The sequence below is a fragment of the Bos javanicus genome, chromosome 13, assembly GCF_032452875.1.
Source record: "Bos javanicus breed banteng chromosome 13, ARS-OSU_banteng_1.0, whole genome shotgun sequence".
NCBI classification, from domain to species: Eukaryota; Metazoa; Chordata; class Mammalia; order Artiodactyla; family Bovidae; genus Bos; species Bos javanicus.
In genome coordinates, this window is record NC_083880.1 from 71,012,756 (window position 1) to 71,037,620 (window position 24,865).

The 24,865-nt window shown below is 43.4% G+C and overlaps 1 protein-coding gene across 5 annotated transcripts in view; it reads right to left on the reverse strand.

The window, feature by feature from the left end:
• The window catches only part of PTPRT (protein tyrosine phosphatase receptor type T), a 594,083-nt gene that overhangs the window by 372,636 nt on the left and 196,582 nt on the right, over positions 1 to 24,865 (reverse strand). For all 5 annotated transcript variants that reach the window (XM_061437619.1, XM_061437621.1, XM_061437620.1 and 2 more), the window contains exon 3: positions 22,056 to 22,165. In XM_061437619.1, coding sequence (XP_061293603.1) covers positions 22,056 to 22,165 — 110 coding nt within the window. The remainder of the gene's footprint in view (positions 1 to 22,055; positions 22,166 to 24,865) is intronic.

The following is a 24,865-nucleotide window of genomic DNA, read 5'->3' on the forward strand; positions in this document are numbered from 1 at the left end:
CTCAAAAGAGAACAAAATATTGGGCTGGCCAAAGAGTTTGTCTGGGATTTTCCATAAGATGTTGGCCAACCCAATAGATTCTCAAATTCTTAAGAATTCTGAGCTTTGTCATAGACGTATATAGAAACAAACGATACCAGCGTTGGGCAATAGATGCTATTGTAACATAACAAGAAAGAACCTCTGTAGGGAGCAGGAGCTCCGCCGATGGCAAAGGTCATGAGGAAGGAGGCTCGGCATACGCAAAGGCGGGATCGAGCCTCAGGAGTCCCCCTGGAAATTCTCGAGCATCTACCCCCAAAACCAGAGTCTACTTACTTTCTGCTTTGTGCTCTCACCTACGCCTCTGACTTTACGGGGGGTGGGGGGGATGGGGGGTGGGGGGGTTGTCCCCCACTATGTCTCTCTGAAAAAAGAGCTAACTTACAGCTCCAGTTAATAAAGTTCCTGGGTGTGATAGTGTTTCAACTTACAAACTCCTTTGGAAGTCCTCTAGCCTGCCTGAATAGGTTTTTCCGGCCACATGTGATTGTTCAGAGCCTCCCAACTGTGAGAGGCATGAGATGTTCTAAACTGTCTAAATACAGATTCCTTTGAGCAGTTAAAAGATTGATTAGAAATTGTATTGGTGAAGGGTTTTTCACTTGTTGGGCCAATGTATGCTGCTAAGTCTCCATATCCCTTACCTGCTGTGTCCCTGGCAGTGTATTGATTAATATAATTGGTGTAAGTAGTAGCTTTAATGTTTGTAACCTTGGACCCTTGAGTTAATTCTTTTTCTTGTTATAGCCCACCACACCTTTGCCCTATAGGAATGCAACTTTATCTAATGCTTTTGGAGGGTGGCGCTTGACTAATCACCTTTAGAGAAAAATAAGTTTTCTGAAGAAAGGGTCTTAAAATGTTAACAGGCCTCTGGGCCAGAAGATGATGCAAATCACCTAAACTGTTGCATATGATAAGTTTGCAGGAAGAAAGCCTGGCTTGCTGCATGACTCTACCCCTTCCCCCATTATTCCTCTATGCATAACTTAAGGTATAAAAACTACTTTGGAAAATAAAGTGCGGGCCTTGTTCACCAAAACTTGGTCTCCCCATGTCGTTCTTTCTCTCACCTTCTGGCTGAATTATTCAGCCTCTTTTCTCCACTGAATTTCCTCACTGAGCTATCCTTATTTAACCACTCTTTATATCCTTAATTAATGCTTAATTAAACAATTGTTTCCTGATCCTCGCCGACGCCGTCCCTGCTTCGAATTCCCTGGATCCACCGGGGCTGGACCCCGGCAAACCTCGAGATCAGGTGTTTCCGAAAACCAGTGTCCCTGAAAGAACCCTGAGCCCTCAGGGTGCTGAAGGAAGGACTGTCTTCAAAAGCAAGGAAGGAGGTATTGAGAAAGCATATCCTAGACAGAGGCAGACAAGAACAGCAGGAGCATGATGTGGCTGTCAGGTAAAACCTAGATTTGGGAAGGAGGGGATAAGAACAGGGGAGGATGCTGGGGAGGCCAGCAAGAGCTGGGTCATTCATACAGGGACCTGTTAGTCAAGTTAGAGAAGAGTTCAGATTCTTCCCTCTCGAGAGCCACTGAGATCGACAGCGGGATTTCTTAAACTGTGGAATGACTAGTAAGATATGTGTTTCACAAAAATGGTTCTCACCTCAAGGAAAAAGGTATTGGTTTTAATGACCCTGACACTAAGAAGTGGCATCTAGGTCCATAGATGTAACTAGGCAGGAGAAGAACCTCACTGCAGCTCAGGGAAATCCTGAGATAGTGTAGGCATATGGCAGGGAGATCATGGTTCTAAAACTGAGGCTCCTAGCAAATGTTCCTAGAACGACAGCAAACCTCAGGCAGAAGATAACTTAGAGCTGTGCTTGTCATGCTGTAATGGGCATCGGATCACCTGGGGATCTTATAACAATGCATACTCTGACTCAGCAGATCTGGGATGGAGCCCAAGATGGCACATCTCTTTATTATTAATTTTTATTGGAATATAGTTGCTTTACAATGTTGTGTTATTTTCTACTGCACAGCGAAACATATCAGTCATGGATATACTCTAACCACTCCCTGCTGGATTTCCTTCCATTCAGGACACCACAGCGCATTAAGCAGAGTTGCCTGTGCTCTACAGCATGTTCTCATCAGTTGTCTATTTTATACGCAGTGTCCCAATCTCCCAATTCCTCCCCCTCCACCCTTTCCCCTCTTGGTATCCATATGTTTGTTCTTTACCCCTGTGTCTCTATTTCTACTTTGCAAATAAGGTCATCTCTACCATTTTTCTAGATTTCACATACACGTGTTAATATATATTTTTCTCTCTCTGACTTCACTTTATTTGGCAGTCTCTAGGTCCATCCAGGTCTCTACAAATGACCCACTTTTGTTCCTTTTTATAGCTAAGTAACCAAGATGGCACATTTCTAAAGAGCTCCCAGATAATGCTGACGACAGGACATACTTTGAGTGGTTTGGCCTTAGAAACTAACTGCCTCAATCTTCTTTACAGATGAGCTAAGAGAGGCCAAGAGAGGGCTTGATGGGTGGTATACCAGAGTTAAGCAAAGGTGCAGCCTATAGGAACTAGCTTAGAGTCTCCCAGTTCAGAGCTCTTGTGTGGTCCCCAGGACCTTCTTGGGAGATTGTTGGAGGCCAGGCCTTGTACTCGCTCCTTGAAGGCAAAAGTGTGAACAGTAAGTTAATGAGGTGGAAGTGTTTCCGGCGCGTCCTTGGAGAGGACAAATGGTTCTGTCAACATGTGTGATGAGCTCTTCACAGAATAGTCTGCTCTGAAGGGACTGGGGTAAGTAAGTTAGTAAGTAAGTGAAAGTTGCTCAGTCGTGTCCGACTCTTTCCGATGTATGGACTGTATCCATGGAATTCTCCAGGACAGAATACTGGAGTGGGTAGCCTTTCCCTTCTCCAGGGGACCTTCCCAACCCAGGGATCGAAGCCAGGTCTCCCGCATTGCACAAGGGATTGGGGAACCTGACTCAAATCCCTGCTGGGCTGCCAAAGGCCTGCTTCCCAGATACAGCGACCGGCTCAACACAGGACTCAAAGCACACACCCACACTGGTACGATCCATTTGGAGAACAACTTTCCAACATGCTTCAAGAGTTACAAAAGTGTTTGCTCTATTCAACCCTGGTTAATTTCACATGGGTGAATGTCTAAAAAAGGAATACACTGAAAAAGGATTTCCCTGGTTGTCCAGTGGTTAAACTCCATGCTCCCAGTGCAGGGGGGCTGGGTTCAATCCCCGTCAGGGAACTAGATTCCACACGGCACAACTAAGAGTCCTCATGCTGTAACTAAGACCCAGTGCAGTCAATAAAAAGAGAAATACACCAAATAGGGAAAGAAAACCAGCCGTGACATTGAAGGGTTACTGGCAACATACATCTAATTCTTATGAAACTCCCAAATTGTAGGTTTGGTATTACTTCCATGTGCATTTAAAAAAAATTATGCATAAATGGTAACTCAATTTCAGAATGGTTAATGTGTCCCTAAAGTCTCCCATCCAGATAACATTAGAACCAGGATTCTAGATCCAAGTCGTTGTTCTGAAGTCCATGTTCTTTCCACCATGATACATCCACCACTATATACATGAGGTTCATTACAGCGTTACAAAAATATGGAAAAACAAGAGAGGAATGCGTAAGTAAATTAGGGTATATACACTCAGTGGACAATTAGGCAATCATTAAAAAAGATAAGCAGTTTCCATGGTGCTATAAAAAGCATCATGATCATGATAAAATGCTTAATAAAAAATTACAGTAAAAAATTTTATGTAATTATAGTTTGGTAAAAGATGTAGGCACATTAACAAAGGATAAAAGACAAGGCAAAATAATTGTTGTGCTATGAGAAGAGATTATAGGTGATTTTTCTCTCTGATATCCAAACTTTCTGTAATTCTGTCATAAAAACTGGCTGGGGAAGGCTAGGATTACAGAATGTGTGTACTGGTGGGGCAGGCACAGACTTGCCATGTGTATATACACACATATATTTATGTATATACATATATATACATAAGGTCTTTAAGGAAAGTTCCAATATGGTCTTGAAACCTCTACACATGTTCCTGTTTCCTGTGGCTCTGTGTTTTAGACATAATCCTGAAAACTCTGTACAAGAGTTGTTCTAGTACAGACTTTCTCACCTCTGGCACCTTCCTTGGGAAACACCCCAGAGCAGTGGTCTCTTATTCCAAGAAGTAGCACAGATATTAAAAAGAATTACCCTCCAGAATCACAGATAGCACATTGACACAGAAGGCAGGGCAAAGACAAAGATGGCAGCTGAGCATCACAGATGATGCCATGACCACCTAGAGTGCCAAGTCAAGAGGGATTCTGGGACTTTCCCTGGTGGTTCAGTGGTTAAGAATCTGCCTGCCAATGGAGGGGACACCAATCCCTGGTCCAGAAAGATCCCACATGCCTCAGGGTAACTAAGCCCAAGCTCTACAAAAAGAGAAGCCACTGCGATGAGAAGCCCATGCACTGCAACGAGACAGCAGCCCCTGCTCTCCACAACTAGAGAAAATCTGTGCACAGCAACGAGACCCCACACAGCCAAAAATAAAATATGTTTTTTTCTTAGAAAAGGGGGAAGCCATGTCAGAGTTCAAAGGAAGAATGTGTCCTGAACAATTACGGATGTCTATCATGGGATGTCTATCATCTATTAGGGAAGAGAGGGGAATGCACAGGCCATATATCACTTTCAATTGTCAAGAAACAAGCAAATGGAGACATGTTTTTTTAAACAAGGAGGAAAATATGGCCACCACTTCTAACTTTGGGTTTATAGATTTCTATCTGAATTTGTACATATGGTTTTACTCTCCTCCCTTAGATCCATTCCTATTGAACAGAGGGAGCTATTATTTTGAGCACAGTTCTAGGATCAATGGAAGGCATGCAACTGGCTCTGATTGATACTAACAAACGCACTGAGAAAGAAAAGGAAGGCATAGTTCAAACTTTGATGACCAGGTATTTAAAAAGATCCAGGGCCCTCTTACTCTACCCTAAAAATTGTGTCTTACCTTCTTGGAAGATCAATCCACATATCCTAAAATAGAATGATTAGAAAGTAAAGTGTGACCTAAGTGCTCAGGGGATCAGAGAGCCATTAGATGGGATAGTTAAGCAGTTTACATTGAAACTGTAAAACGTCTGACATAGTGAAAACCCAAATTTTGCAATGTGGTCATAATTATCTAAAAGATGTCAATGCACAAAAACTAGAAGAAAAAAAAAAATAAACTCCTGTGAAAATGGTTGGTCTGCTAGGCAGTGGAAATGGGGGCTAACTTTGCACTCCCCATATTTCTAACACCATGTAATGTTGCTATAATGTCACTAACATTAACAAAGTATAAATGCCTTCTAAATATAATTCACTATTTGACTTGCAATGATACACAGATGCTAAAACAATACAAAAAATAAAACAGATGCCAAGAAAGCAAAGCAGTGGGGATTTTTATGACATATATTTTGAAGGGCTCTGAAAAAGACCTGATATGCAAGCAAGCTTGCATGGAGTCCGTAATGATATAGGCCAAGGTCTCATACTTGGATGTAAAATTTAGGGAACTACTCTTCTCTTGGTGAAGAGGGAAGAAAAAGTAGCCAAAGGGACTTCTCTGGTGGTCCAGTGGTTGACAATCTGCCTGCCAGTGCAGGGACATGGGTTTGATCCCTGGTCCAGGAAGAGTCCCCATGCCATCTTAGTCCCATGTGCCACAGTGACTAAGTCTACAGGCCCTAGAGTCTGTGCTCTGCAACAAAAGAAGCCACCACAGTGAGAAGCCCACGCGCTGCAACTATAGAGTAGCCCCCACTCGTGGCAACTAAAAAAGCCCACATGGAGCAATTTAGACCCAGCGCAGTCAAAAAAATTAATTTTTTTAAAAAAGTAGCCAAAGAAAAGGATTGGAGTAAGGGGAAGAAATCCACCTGCCATCTTCCACAGCCAATGAAAGGATCGTCTCTGAATCATAAATTTGAATTCCAGCCTCCAGAGACTTCAGGATGAAGGATCCAAATACTCTGATGGTAGATGAAGACCCACTTCCTCCTTCATTTTTTAAGTCCCAAACAAAGAACTGTTCTGACCAAAACAGAAAGGAAGTCAGTTAAAAGCAGCAGATCCATGCTGCACTGCCCTGTCCAGGTGGAATTCCAACAGGAGTAACAAGGTAGAACATCTGAGATGAAAAGAGAACAACTTCTGATGTTGAAAGAGACACTCAGCAGCTTAAACACCGCCTCTGGGCATGGTTTATTGAAAGGACCATGTAGCCACAGAGAGGCTTCCGTCACTAGCCACGTGGCTGTGTATACAGGCCGCTCCTAAGTCCTTCGGGTGTGCAGAGCATCAAAACAAGGTTTGCCTTCCACAGAAAGGACGTCAGGGAGAGTCCTGACTGTGCCATAGGCAGAACTAACTTTTCATGTCTCTCCCTCCACTCTCCTAGGACAACTAGATATGCACAGATTAAACTCAACCTGCAGGTTTTATCTTTTTTAATTCAAAATTTTTCTTTGGCAAAAGATCTGGAGAGGAATTATGGCAGAAGTTCATGAGAAACAGCTGGGAGCCCATGGAGAGATTCCTATGACATGGATAGGAAGTGACCTGGAGTTTCTCCAGGCAAGGAGAAAACAGACATAGCCCTGTGCCTCTGAAATCTACTAGAGTTAATTCTCCAAAAAAAAAAAAATAGAGCAATTCCAAGGATGCAATTGAGATTATGGGTACAGCCCAAGGGTAAATGCTTTACACGTACATGAGAAAAAACACAGAGATACAGATGTCCATACACGTATCAGTGTCGCTACACCAACTCACAAACCTACATGTTAACACACACACATACAAAGACAAATACACTGATCTATTTGGGCTCACTGTAGGAATATTTTCTGTGCAGTAACTTCTGCTGTTTTTCTTTTTTTACAGCTAAGATGAATTATTAATGTTTATTGTGAAAACCTTTTTATTGCCAGGAAAACACGATTTGCTCTTCTTCAGGTAACAAGTGCTATGCATCTGTTGATTCCTCCTGTCACATTATCTGGTTCCATCACAAACACCCGTGTTGTAACACAAAAGAAAGAAACACCCCAAGGCAAATACATAGGCATTCCTGGTATGCTACGAGTGGCTGACAGGCAGCTCTAATGGTCCCACTTATATAAATGCAACTTATTCACATCAGAACGCAACTTCCTTCTAGACACACAGTGCCAGAAATCATTCTTTTCAACCCAGAGCTGTTTCTATTGAAACACCTGTCAACCGACCTGTCAGCTCGGCAGACCTATGTATGGCTTCTATCCAGGGATGCCTGCATTTTTCAAGTCTCTGGAAGAGAAACATCCTATGGAGGTTGAGTGATGGGCTGAGGGTTAGGAAAAATGGTTCCTTGACATCCCAGGGCTCTGACTTTTAAGACTTTGGAAAAGCCTCTGGGCAAATCTATGAAGCTTTTTGTGTGTATATAAATCTTTTTTCTTTTAAATCTCACAAATAAACAACAGAACTAACTTCTACCGTAAAAGCAGAGGGGAAAATATTTGTAAGGTGAAGTCTGACGCCAGAGCTGCAAGATGCCATTTGTGAACTGCAAAAGGATATTGACAGACCAATATGGCCTTGTGTGTCTTCAATTATTCCACAAACTGTTTGTTTAGCAATCTTGAGGGGAAAAGGCTAATGCGTCATGAATTTGAGCCTTAAAATAACTAGTGCCTAGCACCTGCATGGGCTTGAGAGTTGCTTATAGTGTAACATCAGACAGTGTTGAATTCCAGAAGAGTGAAAAATAAAGGCAGGGTAAAGCTAGAGCAATGGCTGCGCTTTGCGGAGCAGCCGTGAAGAGATACCCCATGCCCAAGGTGAGAGAAACCTAAGTAAGACGGTAGGTGTTGCAAGAGGGCATCAGAGGGAAGACATACTGAAACCATACTCACAGAAAACTAGTCAATCTAATCACACTAGGACCACAGCCTTGTCTAACTCAATGAAATTAAGCCATGCCCATGGGGCAACACAAAACGGGTAGGTCATGGTGGAGAGATTTGACAGAATGTGGTCCACTGGAGAAGGGAATGGCAAACCACTTCAGTATTCTTGCCTTGAGAACCCCATGAACTGTATGAAAAGGCAAAATGACAGGATACTGAAAGAGAAACTCCCCAGGTCAGTAGGTGCCCAATATGCTACTGGAGATCAGTGGAGAAATAACTCCAGAAAGAACGAAGGGATGGAGCCAAAGCAAAAACAATACCCAGCTATGGATGTGACTGGTGATAGAAGCAAGGTCCGATGCTGTAAAGAGCAATATTGCATAGGAACCTGGAATGTCAGGTCCATGAATCAAGGCAAATTGGAAGTGGTCAAACAAGAGATGGCAAGAGTGAATGTTGACATTCTAGGAATCAGCGAACTGAAATGGACTGGAATGGGTGAATTTAACTCAGATGACCATTATATCTACTACTGCGGGCAGGAATCCCTCAGAAGAAATGGAATGGCCATCATGGTCAACAAAAGAGTCCGAAATGCAGTACTTGGATGCAATCTCAAAAACGACAGAATGATCTCTGTTCGTTTCCAAGGCAAACCATTCAATATCACAGTAATCCAAGTCTATGTCCCAACCAGTAATGCTGAAGAAGCTGAAGTTGAATGGTTCTATGAAGACCTACAAGACCTTTTAGAACTAACACCCAAAAAAGATGTCCTTTTCATTATAGGGGACTGGAATGCAAAAGTAGGAAGTCAAGAAACACCTGGAGTAACAGGCAAATTTGGCCTTGGAATACGGAATGAAGCAGGGCAAAGACTAATAGACTTTTGCCAAGAAAATGCATTGGTCATAACAAACACCCTCTTCCAACAACACAAAAGAAGACTCTATACATGGACATCACCAGATGGTCAACACCGAAATCAGATTGATTATATTCTTCGCAGCCAAAGATGGAGAAGCTCTATACAGTCAGCAAAAACAAGACCAGGAGCTGACTGTGGCTCAGACCATGAACTTCTTATTGCCAAATTCAGACTTAAATTGAAGAAAGTAGGGAAAACCACTAGACCATTCAGGTATGACCTAAATCAAATCCCTTATGATTATAGCTGTGAAAAGAAGAGAAGTGAAAAGCAAAGGAGAAAAGGAAAGATATAAACATCTGAATGCAGAGTTCCAAAGACTAGCAAGAAGAGCTAAGAAAGCATTCTTCAGTGATCGATGAAAGAAATAGAGGAAAACAACAGAATGGGAAAGACTAGGGATCTCTTCAAGAAAATCAGAGATACCAAAGGAACATTTCATGCAAAGATGAGCTCGATAAAGGACAGAAATGGTATGGACCTAACAGAAGCAGTAGATATTAAGAAGAGATGGCAAGAATACACAGAAGAACTGTACAAAAAAGATCTTCATGACCCAAATAATCACGATGGTGTGATCAATGACCTAGAGCCAGACATCCTGGAATGTGAAGTCAAGAGGGCCTTAAGAAGCATCACTATGAACAAAGCTAGTGGAGGTGATGGAATTCCAGTTGAGCTATTCCAAATCCTGAACGATGATGCTGTGAAAGTGCTACACTCAATATGCCAGCAAATTTGGAAAACTCAGCAGTGGCCACAGGACTGGAAAAGGTCAGTTTTCATTCCAATCCCAAAGAAAGGCAATGCCAAAGAATGCTCAAACTACCGCACAATTGCACTCATTTCACACGCTGTAAAGTAATTACCTTGAGTAAAGTAATGCTCAAAATTCTCCAAGCCAGGCTTCAGCAATATGTGAACCGTGAACTTCCAGATGTTCAAGCTGGTTTTCGAAAAGGCAGAGGAACCAGAGATCAAATTGCCAACATCTGCTGGATCATGGAAAAAAGCAAGAGAGTTCCAGAAAAACATCTATTTCTGCTTTATTGACTATGCCAAAGCCTTTGACTCTGTGGATCACAAGAAACTGTGGAAAATTCTGAAAGAGATGGGAATACCAGACCACCTGATCTGCCTCTTGAGAAATTCGTATGCAGGTCAGGAAGCAACAGTTAGAACTGGACATGGAACAACAGACTGGTTCCAAATAGGAAAAGCAGTACGTCAAGGCTGTATATTGTCACCCTGTTTATTTAACTTATATGCAGAGTACATCATGAGAAATGCTGGACTGGAAGAAACACAAGCTGGGATCAAGATTGCTGGGAGAAATATCAATAACCTCAGATATACAGATGACACCACCCTTATGGCAGAAAGTGAAGAGGAACTAAAAAGCCTCTTGATGAAGAGGAGAGTGAAAAAGTTGGCTTAAAGCTCAACATTCAGAAAACGAAGATCATGACATCCGGTCCCATCACTTCATGGGAAATAGATGGGGAAACAGTGGAAACAGTGTCAGACTTTATTTTTGGGGGGCTCCAAAATCACCGCAGATGGTGACTGCAGCCATGAAATTAAAAGACGCTTACTCCTTGGAAGGAAAGTTATGACCAACCTAGATAGCATATTCGAAAGCAGAAACATTACTTTGCCAAGAAAGGTCCGTCTAGTCAAGGCTATGGTTTTTCCTGTGGTCATGTATGGATGTGAGAGTTGGACTGTAAAGAAGGCTGAGTGCCGAAGAATTGATGCTTTTGAACTGTGGTGTTGGAGAAGACTCTTGAGAGTCCTTTGGACTGCAAGGAGATCCAACCAGTTCATTCTGAAGGAGATCAGCCCTGGGATTTCTTTGGAAGGAATGATGCTAAAGCTGAAACTCCAGTACTTTGGCCACCTCATGTGAAGAGTTGACTCATTGGAAAAGACTCTGATGCTGGGAGGGATTGGGGGCAGGAGGAGAAGGGGACGACAGAGGATGAGATGGCTGGATGGCATCACTGACTCGATGGACGTGAGTCTGAGTGAACTCTGGGAGTTGGTGATGGACAGGGAGGCCTGGCGTGCTGGGATTAATGGGGTCACAAAGAGTCGGACACGACTGAGTGACTGATCTGATCTGATCTGAAAGCTAGAGTCACGGCTGTGTTTCTTTAGCAAGTATTTGTCTGGGATAATATATCAGAGTGCATTGACTGGATTCATGCTATGCAGTACTTCTTCCCAAACTTGGATGGACAGTAAAACATCCCAAAGCACTTCTTAAAAAGCCCATTTGGATAGAACCTCACCCCCAGAGATTCTGATTTATTTGGAATGCAATGATGCCTAAACCCAACCACTTACGTGTCTACCTAGATATGTATTTATCAATACGTTTGGAGGTTGTCAAGGTATGATTGTAAATCTTCAGCCAGGCTTGAGAACCACTAAACTTGTTAGGCAAAGATTTCACCACTACCCCTTATCAAGATAAAGTACAAATCCACAAATTCATATAAGTAATATTTATCGAGCACATGTTATGTGCAAATTTTCTTTTAGATCCTGAGGACACGCTAAAAAGCAAAAATAAATATGGCCAGTATCAGTTCAGGACCAAAGGCCATCGGGCTGAGAAACTAGGGAAGAGCTAGTGTCACAATTCAATTCTGAAGGCTGACTGTGGGCAAATACCATCTAGCTTAGGGGAGCTCAGTCTTTTGTTCTATTCTGAGCTTCAACTGATTAGATGAGGCCCACCCACATTATGGAGGACAATCTGGTTCACTCAAAGTCCACTCATCCAAAAACACCCTCACAGAAACATCCAGAATAATGTTTGACCTATCTGGGCCTCATGACCCAGCCAAGATGACACATACAATAACCATCACATGGCCCATTAGCCTTATGAGGTTGAAGTCCAGTAGGGGATTAGATGATGCTAAAGCATACCAACAAAATGAGTGCAGATTGTGAAAATAATATGACAGAAATAAGAAAATGGCTTGATAAAGTGGAGAGTCCAGGGTAAAAGCCTCTTGGAGGTAAAGAATGGGTAGGAACCTAAGAAATATAAGTAAAAAAGTATTCTAGGCAGAAGAGATGACATTAACAAAATGCGGCAATCACATGGGCTGCAAAGAACTCAATCAGCTTGAGAAAGTGTTAGAAAGCTGGAGGGGCTGGTGCATGGAAAACAGCAGGAAGAGAGGCACGGAATGAGGTTAGAGGGGCCAGACCATTCCAGGCTCCAAAATTAAGCTGAGGCAAAAGCAGAGAAGCAATATGACTGAATTTACCTTCCAAGATGTTCTGTTTGGGTACAGTGTGGGGAAGTGAAATAGGAAAGTGTGGACGCAGCATGCGCAGAGAAGTTCTGAAGTGGTTTAGGCATCAGATGAGTGTTCAGAACGTGATGGTGTTGAAGATGGGGCCGTGTGACCTGACCTTTGTCTATACTAGCATGAGAAGAGATAGAACTTTCTAGAGCATTTGATGTGTTGCAAGTGTGGAAGAATGGGGATTCCTACATTTATGGCTTAAAGAATTCAGAAGAAACAAAAGCTTTTTTCCTGGTTACCAGTTTGACTCAATTTATACCCACTAGCTGCCTGCATTATGCAAACTATGCATCCTAATTAACAGAAATCCAGCTTGAATTATGCAAATTCTTGCTTTGGGCTGGGTTTTCCATTTCCTGCTTCTAGGGCCTCCTGCCCATCAAGGACCAGATCCCATTCTCCCTACTGACCTTCTGTGGACCAGAGCCATCTGCACGCCCGGGGTGAGGGAGCCCTGAGAGGCCACTGTGGCCAAGCCACAGTGTGTCTGAGCACTCACATGAAGCCAGCACCTCCTGGCACCTCTGAGAGCTTGCTCTGAGCTCATCCATACAGCAGCCCCTGTCTCCATCAACACGTGTCTGCCCCAGTCCTGTTCAGAACTACTTTCTAGCTCAGAACATGCGCCCAGCTTTCTTGCAACGCTCTGTCATGGAATGCTGATTCCTGGGGCCTGTGCTTTCTGTTCAGAGCAAATGCTACCATCTGTATGCCAGAAAAATATCAATGACCCTCTGACCTAGGCTACCTTGCAAAGGGGCTTCGGCACAGGAAGGCCACATTGTTTTATGGAGGCGAAGTCTGTGTTTTATTTAACTCTGAACACCAGGAGCCTAGAATAGCTTGCAAGATAAATGTCAGTCAACGCTAGCATAATCAAGACACCCATTCCTGCCTCATTAGGGTCCTCTCATTCCGTTTAAGCTTCTCAGATTTATACACTGTAATTAGAAACTTGGTGATTTTGACTGCTAAACATAAAGGCTTACTGGGAAGCTTCACATGTCTGCATTTTAAATATTTTCACACATCGTTAACCCAGTTGCCAGTGTAACATCTTCTGGCCCAATTCCCTCACACTGTGTGATATTTATTTTTGGACAGAGACGAGAAAAACTAATTGAATTGAAACACGTATTGATTACTGTTTTTCGTGAACTCTGAACAGCTTGCCTCTAAACGATTTTACTGAGGAGCTTTTAGGCAACTGTTTGGCTGGACTGTTTCCCCCGTGACCACATTTGGGCTGTGTGAGCCTGTCTGCAGTTGCCTGGTCTGCTTTCAGGGAGTCCTGTCGTGCACAAGAGCAGAGTCGGAGTGGAAAGGGCCATGCCAGCCCACTTCACATACAGGCCCTGATCAGGACGCCCTGTGTATGTGTTAGTCCATCAGTCGTGTCCAACTCTTTGCAATCCCATGAACTGTAGCCCACCAGGCTCCCCTGTCCATGGGATTTTCCAGGCAAGAATACTGGAGTGGGTTGCCATGTACTTCTCCAGGGGATCTTCCCGACACAGGGATCAAACCTGTGTCTCCCACACTACAGACACACTCTTTACTGTCGGAGCCACAAGGGAAGACCCAAGGAGGGTTCCAGAAGAGTCTATGCAAATAGCATGGTTTTCACATTGCTGGTGAAAGTCTCAGCTCTTTGGATCCCTTGTAAGCAGGCACATCCCTCAGTTCATTTAGTGGCCACACTACTCACCCAAGGACTGTGGGTGTGTGTCAAACAGAGCTCTCCAGATCCAGATTAGGACACTTTAGGAAGTGTCTTAGACCAGAGCCTCTCCCAATGTCATATGTGTGTGTGAATCAGCTGGTTAACACACAGGCTCTGATTCAGTGGGTCTGAGTTGAGGCCTGAAATACTGCATGTCTGAACTGCTCCCAGGTGACACTGATCTGCTGGTGTGTAGACATGAGGCCTTTGATGTGACCTTTCTCCATGCACTCTCTGTCACCTTGCTGAGATCTGAGGTCAGGGACCATACATTCTGATACAAGCTGCTTGCAGTAGAGGTGAGGCTGGCTCCAGTGGGCAGGGAGAGAGGGCGTGGCTGCTGGAGAATCAGGCTGCTGCACGGTTCTGGGGTAGCATCAGGGAAGCCACTGGACTTCTAGCCCTTCAGTTCAGTTCAGTTGCTCAGTCGTGTCCGACTCTTTGTGACCCCATGAAGCGTAGCACGCCAGGTCTCCCTGTCCATCATCAACTCCCAGGGTTCACTGAGACTCACGTCCATCGAGTCAGTGACGCCATCCAGCCATCTCATCCTCTGTCGTCCCCTTCTCCTCCTGCCCTCAATCCCTCCCCGCATCAGAGTCTTTTCCAATGAGTCAACTCTTCGCATGAGGTGGCCAAAGTACTGGAGTTTCAGCTTTAGCATAATTCCTTCCAAAGAAATCCCAGGGCTGATCTCCTTCAGAATGAACTGGTTGGATCTCCTTGCAGTCCAAAGGACTCTCAAGAGTCTTCTCCAACACCACAGTTCAAAGGCATCAATTCTTTGGCACTCAGCCTTCTTCACAGTCCAACTCTCACATCCATACATGACCACAGGAAAAACCATAGCCTTGACTAGACGGACCTTTGTTGGCAAAGTAATGTCTCTGCTTTTGAATATGCTATCTAGGTTGGTCATAACTTTCCTTCCAAGGGATTACTATTATTTTTCAGTCGCTCAGTCCTGTCCAACTCTTTGTGACCCCATGGACTGCAGCGCACCACGCTTCTCTGTCCTTCACCACCTCCTGGAGCTTGCTCAAACTCATGTCCATTGAGTCAGTGATGCCATCCAGCTATTTCATCTTCTGTCGTCCCCTTCTCCTCCTGCCCTCAATCTTTTCCAGCATCAGGGTCTTTTCAAATGAGTCAGCTCTTCACACCAGGTGGCCAAAGTATTGGAGCTTCAGTTTCAGTTCCCAGCCCTTAGGGCTAGAGGCCAGAATCCAGCAGTCTGGGCTCCATGGAGCTCTTCAAGATAAGAACTCCTTATCTTATCTTTACTGCCTTAAAGGAAGCCATCCAAGCCCACAAAGAGGCAGCAAGGAAGAAGCAGATGTGACAGTTTTTCCTCTTCCACCTGGATACCGGGTCTTCCAATAAATAGTTGAGCCCTTATTGCAATATCTATTGTTTTGGCTGAGTCACTAAGTCATGTCTCTTTTGTAACCCCATGGACAGTAGCCTGCCCAGCATGCAATTTCCCAGACAACAACACTGCAGTATCATACATGAGTTCAATATCCTTGCCTCCTGGCAGATTTTCCAGGTGTTCCTGAGATGCTTATGTGCCCAGGGCCATTATTCACACAACAGCCAGGTGGTATTTTAGGAATGTAAATCTGATTCCTTCATTTCTCTGCTTAAAAATCCTCCTCTGGTGTTCTGCTCCTCTCAGGAGAAAGCGCAGACTCTAGAAACCCTGTATCATCTGACCCTGCCCACCCCCTCCCCACATGGCCTCATCATTGTCCACCTTGCTCACGAGGTTTCAGTCACTCTGACCTCCTTCCTTTTCTCAAACAAGCCCGTCATTCTACCACAGGGCCTTTGCACACTGGCTATTGTCCTTCAAGTGAGCCTCATGACTGTTTTGGCTTTGAATCTCTGGCCCAGGCACAGTTTGAAGAGTGGAACAAATATAAAATGAGGTATAAAACTTTGGTTCTTTTGATATTTGGCAAAACTAATACAATTATGTAAAGTTAAAAAAATAAAAAAATTTTAAAAAAAGGGAAAAAAAAAAAAAAACTTTGGTTCTGTGGGTCTGATGTAGATTTATTTTTCTCTTGACTTTTACCCTAGAACAGTCTGACACCTTCATGTTACAAAGAGGGGACTGAAGCCCAGAGAACAGATGAGACATAATCAAAGCCATTCTGATTCTGGAAGGCAGAACTGTCCAAGGATGTACCAAGACTTGCTCATGCGTGTGCTCAGTCGCTCCGTCATGTCCATACTGTAGCCTGCCAGGCTCCTCTGTCCATAGGATTCTCCAGGCAAGAATACTGCAGTGGGCTGCCATTTCCTTCTCCAGGGGATCTTTCAACCCAGGGATCGCACTTGCGTCTCTTGAGTACTGCAGCATTGGCAGGTGGATCCTTTACCACTAGGGCCACCTGGGAAGCCCTTTTTTTTTTTCCCCTGGGGGAAGGGAAAAGTGGTTCAGGAAGTGGTATGGACCCATGGGAAAGGGAATTTAATCTTAACATATGACATACTAGTTAGACCTGCTGCAATTAACAATTTTTACACTATTTACAAAGTCACAACTCTTTTTCACTCCCTCATTTGTTTGGCTTTTGCCTTTTGGAGTCCAAGGCTGTACACAGGAAGGCACTGACAGTCCTGGATTTCTCTTCCACTTGTGTCATCTGATTTTTCTTTGCCACAAAATAAACTTTTTGAGAACAGGAGAGGGTAATTTGTAATTTATGGATTTCTCTCTAGAAATTACAACCAGAACCTCATTTAAAAAAATCAAATTGGTTTCATCTAATTAAATTTGGAAATTGCCTCATAAACACGTATTCTTTTATAAATGTCTTTAAAAACAAGTTCCGTTCAGTTCAGTTCAGTCGCTCAGTCGTGTCCAACTCTTTGCGACCCCATGAATCACAGCACACCAGGCCTCCCTGTCCATCACCAACTCCCAGAGTTCACTCAGACTCACGTCCATCGAGTCAGTGATGCCATCCAGCCATCCCATCCTCTGTCGTCCCCTTCTCCTCCTGCCCCCAATCCCTCCCAGCATCAGAGTCTTTTCCAATGAGTCAACTCTTCACATGAGGTGGCCAAAGTACTGGAGTTTCAGCTTTAGCATCATTCCTTCCAAAGAAATCCCAGGGCTGATCTCCTTCAGAATGGACTGGTTGGATCTCCTTGCAGTCCAAGGGACTCTCAAGAGTCTTCTCCAACACCACAGTTCAAAAGCATCAATTCTTCGGCACTCAGCCTTCTTCACAGTCCAACTCTCACATCCATACATGACCACAGGAAAAACCATACCCTTGATTAGACGGAACTTTGTTGGCAAAGTAATGTCTCTGCTTCTGAAAATGCTATCTAGGTTGGTCAAACTTTCCTTCCAAGGAGTAAGCGTCTTTTAATTTCATGGCTGCAGTCACCATCTGCAGTGATTTTGGAGCCCAGAAAAATAAAGTCTGACACTGTTTCCACTGTTTCCCCATCTATTTCCCATGGAGGTCTCCTGCTTACTGTCTGAGGCAGGACTGGGTTGAGCTGAGAGGAGGAGACGTCCCATCTTTCTGCTCAGAAGGACATACTCTCTTATCAGTTGCTGAAACTTTATTTATCTATTTGGCTGCACTCGGTCTTCGCTGCCATGTGCAGGCGTTCTCTAGTTCCAGTTCCGGCGAATGGGGGCTACTCTTCATGGAGGGATGCAGGCTTCTCATCATGGCGGCTTCTCCTGTTGTGTAGAACGGACTCTAGGCGCGTGGACTTCAGCAGTTGCGGCACATAGGCTCAGTAGTTGTGGCACACAAGCTTAGCTACTCCATGGCACATGGAATCCTCCTGAACCAGGGATAAAACCCATGTCCCTTGCATTGGCAGGTGGATTCTTATCCATTGTACCACCAAGGAAGTCCTGAAACTTTCTAAAGAACAGTGAAATCTAGAGCAGTGCTTCTCAAACTTTTTTAATGCCCATACGAATCACCCAGGGATCTTGTTAAAATGAAAACTCTGATTCAGGAAGTCTGGCACAATCTAAGATGCTGTTTTTCTAACCAGGTTCCAGGTAGAGCCAACGCTGCCGGTCCGTGGATCACACTGAGAAAGAGGCAAGACATTCGCACTTGAATTCAGGACCCAAGGGTTGTATACCCTTGGTCTTTACATTTCACCTCTCCAAGGCTCCACTGCCTCATTTTTACGTAATGTTAAGAGTTAACATTTATCAGTGCTATTTCTAAATGCCAAACACAGTACTAAACATATATTTGTGTTTATTAAGCAGTATAAATTAGCAGTTACTTAATGTACCCAAGTTTACACAGCAAGGGAAGTGGCAGAGCTGGGATTTACATCTAGGCTGCCTGACCTCCAAAGTCAACATTCTTACCTTCTGAGGCTTCACTGGCTTGTGACACACATGGTCTCAGCCACGTTCATGGTCAAAATACAAGGCCTAGCCCATGTCCTCCCTTCAGGTCATCATCCCTTAGGTCCCTTCAGATCATCATCCAAGAACTTTGGCATATTCCCACAAGGTAACCTTAAATGCTCAAACAAGTCAGACAGTGGCAGCTCTGGTTCTCTATTACAGCCCAAGGAGCAGCCAAGAAATTACATGAAGTTTTCTTACAACAGCTGTTTCTAGTAGAGCACCCTCATAGGAATGCCAACATCTCAGCAACTGGGCTTTGAACATTCACAAGGCACTGGGTTCACGGAGAAGTGCAAAGAAGGCAGCGCTGTTCTCACCCGGGGGCACCTTTGTGCTGCAGCTCCTGACCGTGTACGATACACGAGTCCTCACTTCCGTAACAGAGCAGGACCCTATGGGGCCTTCCCAAGACTGGACCCCCCCCATATTCTCTGCCTGGCTCATGTCTGTAGAAAAACTGTAGCCAAAGAATAAATTTAATCAAAGAAGTGAGGAAATGCAGAAACAAAGGAATGCAGTCAACTAAGGCAAAGTAATAAGAGTTTAGCCATTAAGCAAAGAGCCAACAGATAGTATTCTGACCTACATTCTTTGAACTATTATTCAGATACCGAAACCCTCACCAGGTAGAAGAAGTTGACTTAATATTTGATGACCAGATTGCAGTCATGACATAAGCTGATCCGCCTGACACACGTCCAAGAACTGGCCTCGAGGAAATGGGAACAAACTGACCCTAGAATTGAAGATGAACTGTCCTTAAAACAATTAACATGGGGACTTCCTTGGCCAGGGGCTAAGACTCTGTCCTCCCGGCAGGGCCCAGGTTTGATCACTGGTCAAGGAACTAGATTCCACATGCTGCAACTAAGACCCAGCACAGCCCAATAGATGAATGAATAGAATTGGAAAAAAAAAATCAGTATGCCAATCAGACCACCCCTTGACCAACATGACCAATTCTAAGATGATTATCAGAGATCACTGTGTTTTCCTGCACATAATTTCCTCTTTCCGCCTATACACTCCTGAAACTCCCCTTTAAGAGCTCTTTCCCCCTAATTTGCAGGGGGAAGTGGCTTTTGGACACGAGTCTGCCTTCTCCCCCAGTTTACCAGCCTCCTGAGTAAACCAACCTTCTCTTTCCAACCAAAGACTCTTGAAAGACTTTTTTTTTCCAGAGTCTTGAAAACTCTTTTCAAGTTTTTTCTCTTGAGTACGGGCTGTGGAGCAGCAAGCAGCCTAACCTGACTTGAGTAATACCTTCAGGGGATTTACTGCTCAAACAGTGTCTAACTCACAGTTAGGTTTGCTCTTTTGTTCTCTCTCCATCTATTTCTTCTTATTGTGGAATTATCATCAAGAGTTTCGTAACCAAGCCCAGTGCATAATCTGATGAGAGCAAGAGGGATATTGCTCCTGAGGAAAAAAAATCTGTATAGGGATATGCCTCTACCTGCAGCATAGCCTCAACCAGTGTTTCCAATTGCAGGTAGGTACAAGAACCAGGATCTTTTAATGCCAGAAGTGTCCTCAATTCAAGGCAAAATGAGAAAAAAACTAAGGTGATCATAATGAGTTGCCCATAAAGTTAAATTTATTCAATTTAAAGGACTGCCTTTTATTCTGAGATTCTGTACTTTCTATATTTTTGTAATTGTCTTTTGTAAAATGATGTTAATAAAACATGGTAAAATACTCTGTTGGTTCCCCCACAACATTTGAGGTTTTACTGGCCTATGAATTCCAAAAGTCTTCAACATCTGCCACCGACAGCCATTTATATAACACTAGCAACTCCAATACTCTTTCCTGGAAAATCCCATGGATGGAGAAGCCTGGTAGGCTGCAGTCCATGGGGTCGCTAGGAGTTGGACACGACTGAGTGACTTCACTTTCACTTTTCACTTTCATGCACTGGAGAAGGACATGGCAACCCACTCCAGTGTTCTTGCCTGGAGAATCCCAGGGACGGGAAGCCTGGTGGGCTGCTGCCTATGGGGTCGCACAGAGTCAGACACAACTGAAGCGACTTAGCAGCAGCAGCAGCAGCAAGCACTTTATCTCTCTAAGTCCTGGGTCCTTTTCCTTTGCTTTACAAAGAGCAGGTGGTAGATCTCTAGCTCATCTATGTGTATGTGAGTGTGCGGCCTGTGCTTTACAAAGAACACTGTGCAGCTTTTAAATGACTGGGCTTCGTTTCAGTTGACTGTCCAGTCGCCCTCTTCCCTGACACGGTCATGAATGTGTCCCAGGAGAGGTCCATCAGTATGAATACCCCCTCTCATTCAGCACCATCCCCAAAAGGATGCTTCTCCCAACCCCATGGTCCAAGACGGAGATGTTAGAGACCTCTGCTTCTGAGAAACACTGGATGGAGTGGCGTAAGGTGTGTCCTCAGGGCGCTTTCTCCAGCACCCTGTACGTGACTGACAGCTTTCTCCTCCTTCAGAGAGTTCTTAGGTCTGTCCGGGTCTCTCCAGATAATTTCTGTGTCCATCAGATTCACCCTGAATATTTCTCCCTCATCAACACTCTTTGACTTTCCTCCCCAGAGCTCATCTGCCCTTATGGCAGGGATATGCTTCCTAAGGCTCACTCTCAACAGGTGTACCCTTCTGCATGAGCACCCAGAATCTTTAGTCCCTCTATGAGCCTATAGTGCATTTCAGCCTGGGATGCTTATCACCTTTTCCCCCTCAGACTCCTTAGAGAAACCCTGAAGCAACAGTTAACACTGCTCCCCAACTGTCCAATCTTACAGATAAGCAAACTGAGGCTTAAAGAGAGGAAGAACCTGCCAAGGGTCCCTTGAGACTGAGGTAGAGCTACTAGGGCAGCAGACTCCATCCTTCCAGCTTCAGCTTTCATGCCCTTCCATCTGCAATGCTGTGTGTTTCTATTGTACCTGAATCACAGTCTCATGGTATCTCAGAATATAAGGGGTGGGAAGAGAGTCAATCCTGCCCATATCCTACTATTATCATTTTGCTAAAGCAGCCTTACTGGAGTTTTACTGTTTATTTGCTTTTGCTCTGCAATGAGCTTCTAACATTTGTTCTAATTTTGAAAGTTTTCAGGGAGGCTGCATTTTGTCTTGTCCAAGAACATTCTATTCTGTCTCTGGTAGAAGGCCTTGCTAATCCTGGGAGAAGGGCTTTCAACACTATCACCTAGGTGGCAATACAATATACCTTGGCCACAAAGCAATGTTAAAGCTCAAGAATGTTGTACTCCTAGCTAGAGAATGACATTGGGATCCTTTCAGAAGCCTAGGGACTGATGGGTACCATGAGCATCATGTGACTGTTACGACTTTCCAGAGGACAGTTTGCCAGGCCTGGCTCTGCTTGGCTGTGCCAGGACAATCTGACTCCTTGGGTCTTGACTCCTTTGCTAAAGAGATGAATAATCCCATCCATGCATGATACACCCAATTGTCTTTGTCATCGGGGCTATCAAGACAGCTCAGTTGATGTCCTGTGTTTGGCTCCCACTGCACTATCAGAAACCTTCTGTATTAATTCACTGTGTCTCACTCGCCTTTGTGCCTTTGATGGAGCTTCTACGTGCAGTATTATCTGCCAACTCCAGGCTGAAGTAAACTGAATAAAACCAAGTGATACAGCCAAAGTGGCCTCCTTACCTCATAGAGTGTGATGACCCCATTGGTCTCATTGGGAGGTTTCCACTGGATGTAGATCTTCTCCTCAAAGGGCTCCCCTTGGATGGATTCAAGAGGAACAGCTCCTGGAACTACAGGAGGAAACAGGTCAGGAACCTGATGTCACCCTTCATCTCATCTCCCCAGCCTCAATGACCTAGAATGGGGGTCAGCAAAATCACTCTGTAGGATCAGATCATAAATACTGCAGGCTTGGTGGGTCATACAGTCCCTATTGAAATTACTCATTTTGGTACTTGTAACACAAAAACAGCCACATATAATCCATAAACAAGTGGGCATATCTGTGTGCCAAAAAAAAAAAAAAATCCCCTTCATTTTCAGAAACAGGCAAAGGTTAGAGCTGACGCATGGGCCATGGCTTTCTGTTTTCCTGTAAGGCCAATGGCTTTTGATCTGCAGACTCTGAGCAAGTCTATCCTGGAACTAAAGCTGACCAGGATTAAGAGGACAGCTGTAGGCCCCAGACCAGCCAACAGGTGGGATCCCGGAATGAGATTGCTGGCTTAGGACAGGTGGGATCCCAGAATGAGATTCCTGGCTTAGGACTGGTATTTGAGGAGTGCAACGTGAACTTCACTATCATTTTTCTAAACCTGTCAAGGTTTCTCCAACTGCAGGAAGCGCTTCCATAGTTTCCTATCCCTGAATCCACCAGGAACCATGTGCCTTGAAACCGCTATCTAATTAGAAGGCTCCAGGAATGCAGCTTATTTGTCTCCCTTCTGAGTCTCCGACGCCTGCCACATGGTAGACGCATGATAACCATTTGCTGGCTGGACTCATAGGTGAGTCAATGACCTTTGCCAGCATTTTGCCCTAAATCAAAACCTTTCCTGGGCAGTTTCTGTACCCAGAAAAGTCTTCCTGCCAGCATCCTCCTGCTGAATTCCACCATTATGACAGCCTGGAAGATGCTGAACCATAAAATAATGATTCCCCAAACCTGCTGTTATAACTCCCTAGAGCATCATGAATTCATGTAAATCATTATGGAATCTATTTATATTTTGGCATTATAAAAGCAAGTATTCTTTTTTACTAAGCACTTACTCTTTGATCAGACTTTTACATACCTTATTTCATTTAAGCCACAGAACAGCTCTGCCCAGTGTATATCATCTCCTTTGTGCTGATAAGGGAACTGAGGCTGAGAGAATTAAATAACTTGCTCAAGGTCATACAGCTCTTAAGTTGTAAAGAGGGAACTGAACACCTGTCTGTGAGCTTCAAAGCATATACTCTTAATCATCATGCTATGCCTCTCTAGATATAGCCACGGCCATATGTTGCAATCAGTTCCCTATTGTTAAATTAAAATATATTTAGTTTTTCTCATTACAGACGTGATACACAGAATTTGTTGAATATTAAGAATCTACAAAAAAGGTTTTTAAAAAAGAACAAAATCATTCTAATCCCTGTAACTCTAGATATTTTTTCTAGTAATTTTATGTCTCTGCATATACATATTTTATTTTTAAAAATTAAACTCCTACCTTGCATATTGTGTTACGACCTTCTTTTATAGCTAAGCAAATTACAGTTAAAAAAAAAAAAATCCTATGGCGGATTCATGTTAATGTACGGCAAAACCAATACAATATTGTAAAGTAATGAGCCTCCAATTAAATAAATTTATATTAAAAAAAAATCCTTAAATTCTCTTTGGGGCCATGCGTTTTAATGGCTTCTTAGAACAGGATATGCCCCGTTTTAGTCACCAGTCCTTCATTATTGGGCATTAAAGTTGGTTTGAATTCTTTATAAGTAACATTATAATAAGTATTCTTACAAATAAGTATTTGCATGCAACTCTGCTGATGTCCCTTAGATAAATTCTTGGAAATTAATTTATTGGGTCAAAACAGATGGATTATTTTATCTTTAACGCTTTTGACACATATTACCAGATCGCCTTCCAGAAAGTTTGCACCATTCTGGGTTCCCCAAAGAGAAGAATATGTCGATTCCTAATCCATGCCAACAATGACTGTTTAAAAGATTAAGTGTATGCATGCATATCTTTTTTAGAATACCAGAGAATGCAGATTTGTTTTTCTGGTTAATTGGCTATTTGCATTGATTCTTTCATGAACATGCTCTCTACGCCCTGTGCTCACTTTCCTGCATGGCTCTTCATTTCTGTTTATCATTGTCTTATGACTTATAATCTGTTTTTAGGGACTTAGGCTTTTTTACATAGGTTACAATAATTTTGGTCAGTTCTTCATTTGCTTATAAATCTTTTAGGTATGTAGAAGCTTCTAAATATTCAGATCTCTTATTGCTTTTCCTTATCCAGTTATCCTTTCTACAAATAGTTATTCAATACCTAATATGACCAAGGGACTTGGTGATAGACATTACAGATACACCAATAACAAAGAAAGACATACTTAAATCCTTGATAAAGCTTGTATTCTGTAAAGGGAAACTACATTAAATAAATAATTGCACTCATAATTAGTTTTTCAAAGTCATTATTAGGATTTTAAGGTAAACACACAAGGTGTTGGAAGAATTATAATCAGTAGAGAAAATCTAGTCTGGCATATTATTTAGTCAGGATAATACATGGAAAGTAAGTTAGGGTCTATAGGTAAGAAGAAGCTATTAGGACAAGCTTGGGGAGAGTGGATGTTAAGAGTGTGGTGGATGGCTTTGTAGGGGAAAAGTGGAAGGAAAAATATCACCTTGGGGAGAAAAGATGGTATCTTGGACCATGGTGATGGTTGTATAAAGGAGAATACAAGCGTGTCCGAAATTTA